Source organism: Notothenia rossii (assembly GCF_949606895.1).
Source record: "Notothenia rossii genome assembly, chromosome: 2".
In the NCBI taxonomy this organism is placed as follows: Eukaryota; Metazoa; Chordata; class Actinopteri; order Perciformes; family Nototheniidae; genus Notothenia; species Notothenia rossii.
The window spans coordinates 33,019,842-33,035,130 of record NC_136904.1 but is presented as its reverse complement, the minus strand read 5'-3'; the positions used below and the strand labels follow the sequence as shown (position 1 = coordinate 33,035,130).

At 41.7% G+C, this 15,289-nt stretch overlaps 1 protein-coding gene across 13 annotated transcripts in view; it reads right to left on the bottom strand.

The window, feature by feature from the left end:
• Window position 1: 1 nt before the first annotated feature.
• Window positions 2-15,289, bottom strand: part of ppip5k1a (diphosphoinositol pentakisphosphate kinase 1a) — a 36,610-nt gene continuing 21,322 nt past the window's right edge. For 2 of the 13 annotated variants that reach the window (XM_079662416.1, XM_079662422.1), the window contains exons 26-32: window positions 13,838-13,963; window positions 12,013-12,075; window positions 9,601-9,660; window positions 7,516-7,695; window positions 3,823-3,960; window positions 3,329-3,442; window positions 2-3,039 (exon numbers count right to left, since the gene is read on the bottom strand). In XM_079662416.1, the coding sequence (XP_079518542.1) occupies window positions 2,450-3,039; window positions 3,329-3,442; window positions 3,823-3,960; window positions 7,516-7,695; window positions 9,601-9,660; window positions 12,013-12,075; window positions 13,838-13,963 (1,271 nt within the window). In that variant the 3' untranslated portion in view covers window positions 2-2,449. The remainder of the gene's footprint in view (window positions 3,040-3,328; window positions 3,443-3,822; window positions 3,961-7,515; window positions 7,696-9,600; window positions 9,661-12,012; window positions 12,076-13,837; window positions 13,964-15,289) is intronic. The other 11 variants (XM_079662425.1, XM_079662417.1, XM_079662421.1 and 8 more) reach the window with 10 other exon arrangements.

Sequence of the window (15,289 nt, the reverse complement as noted above, 5' to 3'; positions counted from 1 at the left end):
ATGACATTATTAATTTTTTATTTTGTAAAATTTAAATTATATTTAAAAATGAAGAATTTGTATACATGTGTTACATTTTGCACATCATTTCTGAAATTCTAAACATTTTCAAAAGTTCATGTAAACTTTAAAGATTTTGTTCTTAATCTGGATTTTTTTTTTTTAATGATACTACAGTAAAGCAAATAATGGAGTAGAACCGACACATTTGAATGACACTCCAATAGCTGTATTTGTAACATTGTTAGAGGCAATACAGAATATTGTGTCTGTTTCACATAACGACCATTCTAAATCCAAATGATTAAGCTTCACACAGACAGGCGGTGTAAACCAGGACAGAGAGCATTTGTGGAATCAGCTCAGTAGTTAGTACAGATTTGAAGAAAACACACATTGTGCATCCTGACCTAAGCTTGATGATCCAACAGGGAGAAATGTCAGACATGTGATTTCAGTTCACGAAGCACTCTGAGCAGGTTTTAAAGGTCAATTCACAGAAATTACAAAACTGATTTTTCTGGCCTATAGTGGCATTTAGCCATGGAGCCCGAATGTTGAGACATGTATCTGCGTTTTCTGCCCTTCCTCTGATGCAGCAGAAGGGAACAGAGTTTGGTTTATGGTACTCTCAGGTTTGAAGTAAGGCCTCAAGACTCACATGGTGACATCACTCAGGGTGTTGTAGTTACAGGCAACTTGATACACCGTGTTCTATCAAACTGTAGCATAGATTTTAAATGAATTTCTAGAAAAGAAAAAAGCGAACCTTTTGCACTTTTCATTCCCTACTACTATCCATATGGAGTTGAGCGCATTAAGATACAGTCGGTTGCTGACTCTTCAGTTATGTTCCATAAAGCACTGCAGAAGAATCCAACAAGATGAGCCTTAAAGCTTCAGAGTATGGGAAACATGATGTATAAATGTCACATTCATGCTCGTTTCATGAATTGTACTACACATACGTTATGTTAGTCAGATCTTTAAACTCTTTTGCAAAACCTTTGCTTTTTTCAAATTCTTTTTTTAAAACGCATACTTGAAATGATCAAAAAACCCTACTTACTGATATTTAACCTGTGTTTCCCCCCTCTAGACTATATCGTAATGTAACATCACATCTCACTGATTGAACACAGAATAGCACTTCAGCGTACTCGGGTACCTGAATTGCTTATCATCATGTGTGTAGCCCCCCCCCGCCCAAACACACCTGCTACATACCTGCTTGCCACAATAAAAGCACATCCAATGTAAATCGCTCCTCCCGTTTGTTCGCTGATAAAAGGAATTAGCTTTCATATTTTCCCACATCACGAGGTGATTTGACCAAAACATATACAATGGTACAATAAGATATCTGATGTGGGTATCAAAAATACCAGAAGAGTATTACAGTAAGATGACATTTCTTAATACAAATTTTTTTATCTACCAGTTCCTACTGAGTATATTAAATCTTCTTTGGCTGTAGGCGATGTACGCAGCTTGACCTGGAGATTTACTGACAGAAGCCTTTTTTTAACTGACATTATAACAAAAACATTCTGACAAACAAATATTTCGCTTTTGTTTGTTTTTTCTTTAAAATTCAAACGCAGATACTAAACATAAGAAGCTCAGAAGAGAACACACACTGGGGTAAGACGAAGAGCAGAAAAGCCACAGATTATATCTTCAAGGCCTTGCAAGTTACTTCCTGTGTTTCTAATAAAATAAGTGAGCTTATAAGTAACATTATCCTGTAACAAACAAAGGACCCTTGCCCCGATGCCAGGACATAAACCCTGATACCCGTCACGGGACAATGATGGAGGTTATGGAAGCTGATCATGGGAAAACGTAATCTGTCCAAAGGTAAAGGCTAAAAGGTAAGACGACAGGTTAAAGTTCCATTGATCAATATCTCCACGGTCACTTTGAATCAATTGAACACAGAACATTTGGAAACTATTTCTTAAGGCCTCTTTAAGCACATTTCTTTTGAGATTATGGGTGGAGAACAAATCCGAGTTTAAACAGTTTTATAATGTGATAAAATGTCTCGCTCTGCCTCCCAGTGGCCAAAACTGATGAATCCAGCTTTAAGGAAAGGTTTGTGTAACCGCTAATAAGCAACAGTAACAGGGAGTTTGACGATAAAGCTTCAACTTACAACACTTGGCTCTCTACGTCTATAAAGACAGAACCAGTAGACTGTCAGAGGATGCTCAGTGGCGTCACTGGCAAAGCCCCGATGTGCTTTCTAAAAGGCGATGAGCAGCACTTATGGCACTGTCATATGATTATTCTAAGCAGAGCCTAGTGAGAGGATCAGCTGCCCATTCATTATTACTCAACACACAGTATTCATCAAGCAGGAGGAGGCCAGGGCGAGTGTCACACAGTACAACGCCTCACTGCTCATGATTGACAGCCAGGGATCTGTTCTGAAAGTCTCCATGCTCTACGGCTCTGCTCCACCATCTAGAGGCGTCTCAGATTGGGGGACATCTTCTGGGCTGTCCATCCACAGCTCCATGGACTCCTGGGTGTCGAAGAACTCGTCGAGGCACTCGGGGGACTGGGGCGTCTGGGAGCTGGAGCCTGCCTCGCTGCTGCTCTCCCGGAGCTCCAGCAACACGGGCAGAGAGCCGGGGAGGCAGTAGCCCTCCATCCGAGAGAGGGTGAGCTCTGCTAACGGCGAGCAGGGCGGGATCGGGCAGGGATCTGAGGCTTCCCTAGCCGGAGGAGCTACTTCCTGTGTGCGTTCAGGATCGTTAGGCTGGCGATATGTAGCGGGGCCAAGCTCCCCGTCTTCCTCTGATGAGTTATTAGGAGTCAGAGGGACTTCGGCGAGGGATGTGGTCGGGTCATTTCCCTGTGACCCGGAGGCGGGCGCCGGCTGATTGGAAATGTTTTGAGACGAGTGAGTCTCCTCGCTGCTCTGGGGGGTGAGAGAGATCTTATCACTGAAACTGAAGCGTGGGGAAGTGTCTGCTGTGGTGGGAGAAGAAGGTCCGGCACTGGATACTGTGCTGGATGGACCGCTGCTGTCTGTGGGAGCAGAATATAAAGTGTGAGAGGAAATAACACAAGTCTAGATTTTTATGATTCATTTTGGATAAACATCATACCTGCAGCTCAAAGAAGTGAAATAAATAATGTGTCATTTGCAAGAAAAGACCAAAGATAACAGACAGCAACAGAGACAAAAAATGGAGGCTGCAATGGAATATTTGTGTTCTATAAATAACCCTCACACGTCTGAAACTGAGACAGCCGTGGGAGGCCAACCTAAAAATGTCAAATCTCAGATGGAACATGGAGATGCTTGGATACTCACACCAAGGAGGTCTGTCAGAACGAGATCTGAGAGAGATGGAGGAAGAGACTCTCTGGGGGATGTACGAGTCCACTGACGGATGGTTCTGTGCGTCCAACATGGCCGACTGCAGAGCTGCAGGGATAAACAAAAAAAATACAGATCGGGATAAAAACGGGTTTTGAATTGGTATTTTTCAAACTGGGATTCAAAACTGGGAACAACAATGTTTATTTTTTGTGTGATTAAGTTACTAAGTATCGCTGCTTGGGGAAGTTGCGTACCAAAAATAAGCACTTTTGGTGAACGTACAATGATGCATTATTGCCTGGAGAAATGCATTTCACCGTCTTTAGCCAGCTGTGGCGCTATAGCTTAATAGTGGACCAATTAAAAAAATTGCTTTTCCCATTAGTCACTTATGCAAAAACATTGGTACATATAGTTGAATCTTGATTCCGGATGCTGATGATTATGATGTTTACAGTAAATTACATTTTTGATGTCTGTTTTACCTCTGGTAGTCCTCGTGTGTGGATCTCCTGCACTCTCGCACACACCGGCGAGGAACTCTGCGACCTGTTTTAGCGACAGCGAGTTGTGCAGCGTTTCCAGCGGATAGATGGAGGGTACCATGGAGCAGCCTTCGAAGCCTGCATCAGAGGAGAGACATGACGCCCGCAGGCACATCAGCACTCAGTTAGACCTCAAAGTCAGAAGAGGAGAAGGCAGAAAGCCACTCGTCACCCGACACCAATGCCCAGATGCCGCCCATATACTACACCTCCACGCGGTACTCCTTAATCCTGCTCCTGTTTCTGAACAAGCCCTAAAACTCTTGCCAGCCCCTACTGTTCACTTCCACACAGGCAAGTTGCAAAAATACCATGCCAAGACAACTAGACACCAAATCCAACGGCAACAAGTCTACACACTCTTAGAATCTAGTTTTATTTGCAAAAGCAAGCAGGTCTCGAAAACATCCCTAACTGAGTTTGTGGTGAGTCCCAACACACAGAATGTGCTGCTCTAACAGCGGTAGGAAAAGCTGTCCAGTTAATGTTCAACGAACGTTACCCAAGGAACTTCATCCTCTGTTAGTTCACAACCAAGTCACCAGAGCCGTTCACGATCACAAAGCGTCAAACCACAGCTTGCCTCTATCGTCTAAACACGTCAAGAGAAGGCAGTTTTTACTGCGCTCATATACACCCAGTGTGAGTAAATGTACAGCAAACAAGCAGGAACCACATGCTGGTTATAGTCAGGTAGGACTGCTGATTCCACAGAGTTTCTGTACCGTTCAGAAACATGGACGCTGGCTGGTGCTGATAGATGATCTAATTGGAACAGAAACTATAATCTTGAATGGAGGCAGCTTTGTCAGCAGCAACCTGCTTATGTGTCACCTAAACATATACAGTGGGGCAAAAAAGTATTTAGTCAGCCACCAATTGTGCAAGTTCTTCCACTTAAAAAGATGAGAGGCCTGTAATTTTGATCCGAGGTATACCTCAACTATGAGAGACAAAATGAGAAAAAAAAAAATCTAGAAAGTCACATTGTCTGATTTTTAAAGAATTTATTTGCAAATTATGGTTGAAAATAAGTATTTGGTCAATAACAACAGTTCATCTCAATACTTTGTTATATACCCTTTGTTGGCAATGACAGAGGTCAAACGTTTTCTGTAAGTCTTCACAAGGTTTTCACACACTGTTGCTGGTATTTTGGCCCATTCCTCTATGCAGATCTCCTCTAGAGCAGTGATGTTTTGGGGCTGTCGCTGGGCAACACAGACGTTAAACTCCCTCCAAATATTTTCTATGGGGTTGAGATCTGGAGACTGGCTAGGCCACTCCAGGACCTTGAAATGCTTCTTACGAAGCCACTCCTTCGTTGCCCAGGCGGTGTGTTTAGGATCATTGTCATGCTGAAAGACCCAGCCACATTTCATCTTCAATGCCCTTGCTGATGGAAGGAGGTTGTCACTCAAAATCTCACGATAAATGGCCCCATTCATTCTTTCCTTTACACGGATCAGTCGTCCTGGTCCCTTTGCAGAAAAACAGCCCCAAAGCATGATGTTTCCACCCCCATGTTTCACAGTAGGTATGGTGTTCTTTGGATGCAACTCAGCATTCTTTCTCCTCTAAACACGTCTAGTTGAGTTTTTCCCAAAAAGTTCTATTTTGGTTTCATCTGACCATATGACATTCTCCCAATCCTCTTCTGGATCATCTAAATGCTCCCTAGCAAACTTCAGACGGGCCTGGACATGTACTGGCTTAAGCAGGGGGACACGTCTGGCACTGCAGGATTTGAGTCCCTGGCGGCGTAGTGTGTTACTGATGGTAGCCTTTGTTACTTTGGTCCCAGCTCTCTGCAGGTCATTGACTAGGTCCCCCCGTGTGGTTCTGGGATTTTTGCTCACCGTTATTGTGATCATTGTGACCCCATGGGGTGAGATCTTGCGTGGAGCCCCAGATCGAGGGAGATTATGAGTGGTCTTGTATGTCTTCTATTTTCTAATAATTGCTCCCACAGTTGATTTCTTCACACCAAGCTGCTTACCTATTGCAGATTCAGTCTTCCCAGCCTGGTGCAGGTCTACAATTTTGTTTCTGGTGTCCTTTGACAGCTCTTTGGTTTTGGCCATAGTGGAGTTTGGAGTGTGGCTGTTTGAGGTTGTGGACAGGTGTCTTTTATAATGATAACGAGTTCAAAAAGGTGCCATTAATACAGTTAACAAGTGGAGGACAGAGGAGGCTGAGGATGTGATTTTCTGGATTTTTTTTCTTCTCATTTTGTCTCTCATAGTTGAGATATACCTAGGATGAAAATTACAGGCCTCTCATCTTTTTAAGTGGGAGAACTTGCACAATTGGTGGTTGACTAAATACTTTTTTGCCCCACTGTACATATATTATGCCATCAAGGACCAACTGCCAATCGGATTCTACATGCAATATGTTGATTTATAAACAGTTTGTAGAGGAATATGCTGATTATGTATATGGTTCTATTTATGTCCTACTGCATACTTTACGTACGGGTAGGTATAGCCTTAGTGTTTTGATATGGACACCGTTGGTTCTAGGAATGTAAAATGTTTTCTCTACAAAAAGCCAGAAACGTAACACTAGCAGCAGGATTTTTGCTGCTATAAAATACCGTCTCAAACGATCAATTCCTGGTTTAGATCAAGTAAAATGTGATAAAAGAAAAGGCAGAAGAAATATGACAGTTTGATGGTTTCTGCTACACACAGTCTGAATATTAGTAGCTTTTGGGGAGAGTGAACACTGCTCAGTTTGTATTATTTCTTGTTGGTCATTTTATCAAAGAAGTTATTTTGCCCCCTGTCTGCTGTTACTGCAACTAGGTTTCCTTCCAAGATAAACAGTGTTTGTATTTTTAGGTGGCCTAAACCTAAAACTGAAAAGGTGTGTTGCTATGTGCATGATTCATTCAATCAGAATAGTAATGCCACTTTGTTTTGGCACATCAATTATATCTGCTTTTTGGTGAATTTACAATATATGTAAAAGTCATTGTTGGTAACGTACTTTGGGGAGTGTACATGTTTTCTTTTACTTTGAGTGAGGGAAAAATAAAGTGGGACAGACAAAAAGTCTGAAATGTTAACCTGCAAAGTATTAAGTGTCAGACATTCATCATAATGGCAGCCCAAATCTTAAAATTGACATCTGAATGCTAAGATTTAATGGTGTCATTTTCTGTATTTCTGTTTAGGATCCATTTTAGTCAGTTACTTAAGTTTCTGCCTTTATTAGATTGACCAAACAATTAATTGAAGAAATAATTGGTAGATTATTTCAAAATTAAATTCATTTTTAGTGGCGCCCCTATATTGTATATCTTGGTACACCTAAATTGCGAAATATGTGCCTTCAATTTTTTTTTCAGAAAAAGCTTTAGGAATAAAAACAAAAATAACTGAGGATTTATGGATTGGCAAAAAGGGCAGGGGGTGGGTTACTAACACCACTGCAGATTGCCCCAAAACCTCACACCACTCCAGCTTGCAATCTGCATAACCACAGACACAAGCAAGCATGCAGAAACATCAAAAGGCAAAGCATGATGGTCCACCACAGAACAAGCACAGTCCAAACTGAAAACCGTGAGCAGCTGCTGAACAGGGTGTGAGGCTGCGGGTGTGGGGGCGGGGCCAGGGGGCTGACCGTGGAGGTACTCTACGGGGTCCTGGCCGGAGATGAGCCAGTTTCGGAAGAGGCGGAGGTGGTAGGAGCACTGGTGGAGGTGGTGGGCCAGCGCCCCGTCCAGAGAGAGGTGGCGGCCCAGGCTGAGGTCGGTGGAGAAACGCCTCAACAACTGGGCCACACGCTGCTCATCCAAGGGCTCTGAAGGAGAAGAGGGAGAGCGAGGGTGGACAGAGGAGGTGGAGCAGGGGAAAAAAGGCATGAAACGATATAGGATGGGAAATAAAATGAGGAGGAAGGAAGAGAGAAAAGAACTGAGGTATGATGCAGATGAGAGGGAGAATAGGAGTTTGGAAAGACAGGAAGGGAGGCAGAGAGAGAGGAAGGAGGAGTGTGTGTGTGCCAGAGGTGGGACCAAGTAATTTGCTTTGCATGTCCGAGTCAAATCTCAAGTCTTTGCGCTCAAGTCCGAGTCAAGTCTCAAGTCTTTGCGCTCAAGTCCGAGTCAAGTCTCAAGTCTTTGCGCTAGAGTCCGAGTCAAGTCTCAAGTCCAAGTCAGGTCTCAAGTCAGGATGGGCAAGTTCAAGTCCAAGTCCTAAACTTTGACAAAACGAGTCATAAACGACTCATTATGTGCTTTTCACCAAATGTAATGACATCCATCAACAGAATAATACTTAATAATCCAACTGCTCTTTATTAGTCACATTAATAATTTAATAATCAATTTTCTCTCTGCTGGTAAAGTAACGTGTTTTTTTCTAATTTAAGAGGGATCAGTAAGGTAAGGCTACCGTGACGGTTTGATTCAGAAGGAGTTTAATGTGCAAGATCCCTGATGTTGAGGTGACCAGAATGTTTATTTCCACTTTGTACAACATGTTATAAGGGACCCACAATCTATCTTTATGCAAGGGATAATGTGCAGCGAGGCAGACTTTATGGGGAAAAGAACACCTGAATCTAGATCCCTCTGCAGGTGGTACTTTAAGTATATTTTTGATGCTAATACTTTTGTACTTTTACTTGTAACATTTTGAATGCAGGACTTTTTATTGTAACCGAGTATTTCTACACTCTGGTACTTTTACTCAATCTAAACTTCTCCCACCTCTGACAATAAATCCTGAGTAGCAAAAAAAAAAAACCTGCTCTGAAGGTTATTTTCATTTTACAAATCCTGCACTCAGCTTTGCTTTCTCCAATATCATTGAAATGCAGCCAAATGCTGCTTCTTTTTTCGGTTTTCGCTAATTTCTTGACTTTTTCCGACGCGCTTGCATTTAAATCCGTCTCCCCGTCGCTCTGTGCAGCTGGCCTGTACCACTAAACCTGCTGTGCCCCCCACCCTTCTTTCACATAATGGTATGATCCTAGTGTTTCCTCGCATATGATTGGCCGCATGGTGGCCCAGCGAAATAAAGACCCGCCCCTGCGTGCATGGATTCTCAGCAAGAGTAGGAGCGGCTGGAGATTTTGCTCTCCCCGACGGGAGTCTGCTCTTCTAGTGACATCTCGCGATCGGCGTGTTGGAGACCCCTGAATTAAATTATCAAGTCACCTCAAGTCAGAAGGCTAAAGTCCAAGTCAAGTCCCAAGTCATTGCTGTTCAAGTCGCAAGTGTTTTGTGATTTTGTCAAGTCGAGTCTCAAGTCATCAAATTGATGACTCGAGTCCAAATCATGTGACTCGAGTCCACACCTCTGGTGTGTGCTGTACACAGAAGAGGCAGCCAAACAGCCAAAGATCAGGAGAAGCAGCAAATCACCTCAGCTACAAAAATCCAGCAAATTAAGCAAAGCTTTTGATGACACGATTGAAATTAAAACAAGTTGCTCCTCTGCCGTCTCTCCAATTAATTTTCATACAAACCAATCCATGAGAACCCACAAAGAAGCAAGAGTGACACAAGACATTTACAGGAAGCGATGTAGCCCAAAATAAAACGTAGCCGCCTTCCCAAACAAACAGCGCAGCAGCTTTAACATGTGCAGCTAAATCTAGGGTTGTAGGACTGTCGTCATCTTATTGTGCTTCGACACAAAGCTGCAGCTGGACATTTGGTGCCAACACAAAACTGCATCAGAGGGCGGGGGGCCGTCGTACCTGTTGCAGTGCACCAGACAGGTGGAGCCACTGCTACGGCCGATGTGTCATCTTTAGTTCCTGTGGTGAATAATATATGTAAGAGAAAAGTAACATACTAATAGTGTGGCAGTAACGTTGATTGTATGGGCATGGTGCTATCTTACAGGAAGAGTTCCTTTTCCGGGCTCATTTTGCACTGTAGTGCTCACACTTGTTCTGTTTAATGAGATGACTACCAAGAACATTCGCCAGAAAAACACTTGTGGATGAACATTTTCGCCTGTTAAGACTACTTTGGTACACTCTTCATTTGCAAACAAAGGAAGCGATCCAACTTTCATCAAAAAGCAGACACCCGAAAAGCTTAACTATCCCAAACTAACCAAGTTTAATCCATTTAAACCAGTCCTTGTTTCCACATTGAGTGAAAGGACAGAATAGCTGGGATATTCACAACAACATCTCATCTACGACTTCCCTTCTTCCTGCCAGACAAATGTAGTCAATAAATGATCAAAAATCAAGATAAACATCACAAGTGAGACCATAAACATCGTCATTACACATTTTCAATACAAATGCAGTTATTTGTTCTTTTTCAAGTCTTGAAACACACTGGACCACCACATTGGAAAACATTGAAAAAAGAATGTTTGCAAATGGATCAAAACAAAAACTGACGGATGTCACAGGAGATGAGATGAGCAACGCGTTAACCCTTCCTCTGTCCTTCAATAAGAGCTGATCCTTGTTGAGTCAGCTGTGATTGAACCATATTGACCCTTCAATCCACAAATTAGAGGTGGTGTTGTTAAAGAATACTCACATAAGTGTTAATGTGCTGTTGGTGGCATTTTAACAATGAGCTTTACTCACATCCTCTACAATGACGGCAACAGGTGTGTTATTTACGTAATTACCGTGTACACATGCACCCACACACATCCATCCACTGAAGAAAAATTAAAATGAATTACTGGGTAATGGCGATCAATTAACAAAATGGTATGAGGGATGTGAAACAGGGTTCCCACTCTTGGCTCAAAGCAAACTTTCATCGGAAGGCTCTTTCATTTGAAAGGAGCCCTATTCTGATCATTTTCAGGTTCATATTAGTATGTAGTGTCTCTCCTGTGACATGTCTCCATGCTTTAATATTCAAAAAGCTCTTTATTTGTCTCATACTGCAGCACCTCTTTTCACCCTCTGTCTGAAACCAGAGCCCAGTGTGCTCCGATTGGTTAGCGGCCGGCTCTGTTGTGATTGTTCATCACGTACAATGTGTTGGAGCGTTAGCCAAAAGAAGTGCAAGTGTTACGTAGTGATGTCAGTATGAAAAACAGGATCCATTGTCTTCGGAGCCGCACCCATATCATCGGCTTCTGCTTCCTCTTTTGCAAGTCTTCAAACTTTAATAAAGTAAGACACTAAAGACAGCCTACAAACATATGTCAACAATGCATCACTGTATTGAAGTGCTCCTCCAATAAATCCATTTCATTTAGTAAATCGGGGCGTATATCATTTTTTCAAAATCAGACTTATACCTTCAACTTTCTTTTTCTACTGGCCCTGTAACAACATACTTTACTGAACCGTTATAATAGATATTCCACATATTTTACTGTATTTAATAAAAGGTGGTTAAATGTATTGTCTAATATCCAAATAAAAGCTGCAATTGGACGCTTGAATAACAACATTAATCCTATGTTCTACATAGCCAAGAAATAGATTTTTTCGGGGAAATCTGTCTGGGTAAAACCCCTAAACCATTACAGGAACCATGTCTCTTGTGTACAAAATATTAAAAAAATTAAAATCTACAGAGCACAAACAGTCAATTGCTTTTTGACCAATGCAGAGTCTCTGATTGAAAATGATCCAATGTTAATTGAATGCAGTTAACTGGCACGAGAGGTAAGAAAACACGGCTGTTTCCTACTGTAATGGAGGACAATTGCTCATTTGTCCTTATTTGTGGTCTGGTTATTTGTATTTTGGTTCAAATGAAAGTCTAAGAATATAATAAATATGAGGTAAAAGGCAGTGAAAGAATGATAATGACAGATGATTCCCTGCTCATTACAATGTTTTTCTTACAGGTATAAGTACTGTTAGGATGTATATTTCCTGCTACACTAATATGAGGTCTGTGTTAACATTTGCTGACATTCCCTGTCTTCTAATTTCTGGATATTCTAAAGATGACCAGTGGGAACCCTGGTTAGAAAGAGGATGTCATGTAGTGTTTGAAATTAACAGTCCAAAGCATATGGATAAATTAAAAAAATGAATAATTAGAAAAAAAATGCCTGGAATGCTGGAGTGCCATGTGAAAAAAAAGGTCAAGGTCAAAAACAAAAAGTTTGAAGACATGCAAGAAACAGGGAGGTGAAGTGGAAAGATACTTGAAGGAAGCAGACGTACCATTAGTCGGAAACTTTGCAAACGACACAGAAAATCGTTTTACTGCCGGCATTGACAACAACTCTGAGGAAATAAAAAATTAAAAAAATCACTAGGAGCCACAGTAACTTGTGCCATCATGTTGTATCCTTTCACTGTTCTTCTCTAAAGGTCAAACAGCACCTAGACAACCGAGTGGGTTTGAGAATCCCCTGAACTACCTGAAGCTACTGTTAGAGATGGCTGAAGATGTTTGAAGATGGCTGTGGGGCATCAATGGAGTGAGATGAAATGTTTGAACTTAGGAGGTGAAGAGTACACACCGAGGACTAGAACACTTGGAAGAAACCACCCCTATATTCAGCCCCGCTTGAGCTCTAACCACGACAAGACATCCCAGTACATTTCCGTTCCGCCTCTGTGTCATATAGTGAGACAACAATACAAACTGAGGAACCTGACCCGGTTTAAGATGTTTCTGTATGGAAACACTTTAAAAGAAAATCACACCAACGCTACACTAACGGAGGAGCATGCTCTGAATCTCGACTGCATCGAGATCAGTGTGCTTCCTTTGATTCTTGAGAGGGATGTGGAACAAGATGGATGACAAAGACCGGCAGCGAGGCTACATGTGAGACAACCAGGAGCCGACTGTACGTCTGCATGATGCCACAGTGACACCTCCTGGACGCCATGACAGCAAACATCAGAGCTAAGCATGATAGATTCCTGGGTTCAATGTCGACCGTTGCTTTTCACATTCAATATTATTCAAAGCGTTTTTTGAATAATGTTTGAGCACAGTAACAGCACTAGCTTTCTAACTCCAACAGCAGAGGGGCTGCAAAACAAATGTATGATGCGCATGTAAAACTGCTGTACGACTTGTGCTATTCATTCAGACTTTATTACATCAACTTTATCCACTTTATCATTATCAAATGTTTCTTGAATTTAAATGTCAGCAGCTAGCAGTCATTTGCCTACTAGTAATTGTTACTGGCTTTGATATACACATGGTTGTATTGCTGAACAGACTAATAGGAAGTCAGTGCAGCCAGGGTACATGCAAGAAAAACATGATTTGGGGAATGAAGGGAAGTGAACGCAGACGTACTGATGAATAGTTGCTTTATACATGCAGTAGTTCTTATAAAATATAAATAAATAATCACAATGAATGGCTTTCACTAAAATATCTTAATAACAAACTCACTTAAAAGCGCAAAGTAAGATCTCCACTGCACAGCTAAGTTGCTGTACACAAATAGAACGTAATAAAAGAGGGAAGTCTCTGTAACTCAGCTAAAGATCCCCCTGACTCCACACACCAGGCGTAGATTTGAAATACTCTATAAACACCGACTCTGTGCTACTCTGGTGGCAAATTTTTCCTTCTAAATTGGTCAGCATGTATACAAACTGCTATACACCCATTTTTACTCAAAGTGGAGTGGAGAAAACAAAAGCATAAGATGGACAATCCAGTGGTTTTGGTGGCTAGAATGAATATGGATTCAAAGAAAAAATAACAACAAATATAAAAATGAGGAAAACACATGTATGGGCATACATGATGTGTATTCCTGCTTAATCCTCACTCTCATAAAGCATATTCGTATTATCCAAAGTTCTACTGATGCTATTGATCACATCATCTAACCAGTACATCAATTCTAGTTCTTAGTAAATCTACAGAAAATATTTCTACAGGACATTTTCAAGTGCCCAGTTTCACAATCTTAGGCTATTCTACGCGCTAGGACTAAGAGGAAGTGTATCTGTCACTGATCTGCTGTTGCCCTGTGCAGGATTGTGAAGGAGCGCGGTCTCAAACACGTACCGTCTTTGTAGGACAGACTGCCGGTGGAGAATTTTTTGCGATGTGCGCGTGCGTAGTCCTGCAGGTTAGGGGCGCTAGAGGACCCACCTAGGACAGTGGTGCTGAAGAGCCCGGCGCACTGAGAGCCTGCGAGGGGGCGGGGTGGGGGGGTTAGTCACCACTACATATCATGCTGTTACTCAAAACAACTATCCAGAGAGAGACAGAGAGAAAAAAGAGACAGAGAAACAGAGACAGACAAGCAAAAGAGGACCAGGCGTCTCGTACAAACATCTGTCCCCACATCTGGACAAAAGTTTAGCCACTATGGCAGGCAATGGGGGGGTAAAGGAAAAATGCATCCTGAAATGTTTCACTTTTCCTTTGTGACACTTTCTAAGTGCCATTTTGTAATCAAGTCGATCTACCTTTCCTTTTACTTTAAGTTATTGTTTTCCTTTATTTCCCAGGATGCTTTTTTGACATTAGTCCAAACCAGGAGCACAAAAGAGCAGCATAGAAAAGAGAAAATAGAGGTCAAAGCAACAGAATTAGATCTTAAAGTCCAATGGGTCTGTTGAACAGCAGTGCAAAACAGCAACCCCAAAAAGTGGTTGCCTCTGAAATATCTCTTTCAAAAAGGGGCCGACACCCAAACGTGATATGCACCTCTGATGTGTTAAACAGCTGAGACTGCAGCGTGTCAAAGGGGGGGGAAATGATCTGAGGATCTGCGGCAGTGTAATGCCCGTCTGTACGCAGCTGCATAGATGTCGACACTTCAACTCTGAATATAATTACACGTCTTAGCATATAATCGGATCATGCCACTGATGCACATATTTCATGATCCTAATCACTTTAAACTCACGTATATAGAATGGGGGAAAAATACATTAAAAAAAAACTAGCAAAACTAACTTCCCTATTGTGACCATTAAAATAAAAAATAAAAAATCTGAACAATGTCGCTGGTCGTTACATTTTAAAAGAGATTCCCCATTCAAGAGCAAACTGGACCATGGTACTTGCAAAACTGTTACGGTCAGATATAAGACGTTTAATGGAATACTTATTTAGATCCCAAAACAGGCTGAAAATTAAGCCACCGCACCATTAGTCATTTCCATTGTATGTTGAGAGTATGACAGGCACATTCATTAGCAGACACATATACATCCCCATGTGGAGACATACTGTAAACACCAGCTGCTTACATGCACCCCCCACACAGTGAAAACAGACCTCTTTTAGGTCCTAGATTATTAGGGGTGTCACAACTTTGATTCTAAATTGAATATTAACTACACATTTGATAACGTACAACATAAGGGTGCGTGAAAATGTAAATGTACATAGTTCAGTGATCTGTTGATCTTTACAAATCTATACCAACAATGGAATAGAAAAAGGTTTAAATAGAAAATCGCATTGTGACCACCCTAAAAATTAACGTTAGTGTTAGCACCCTCC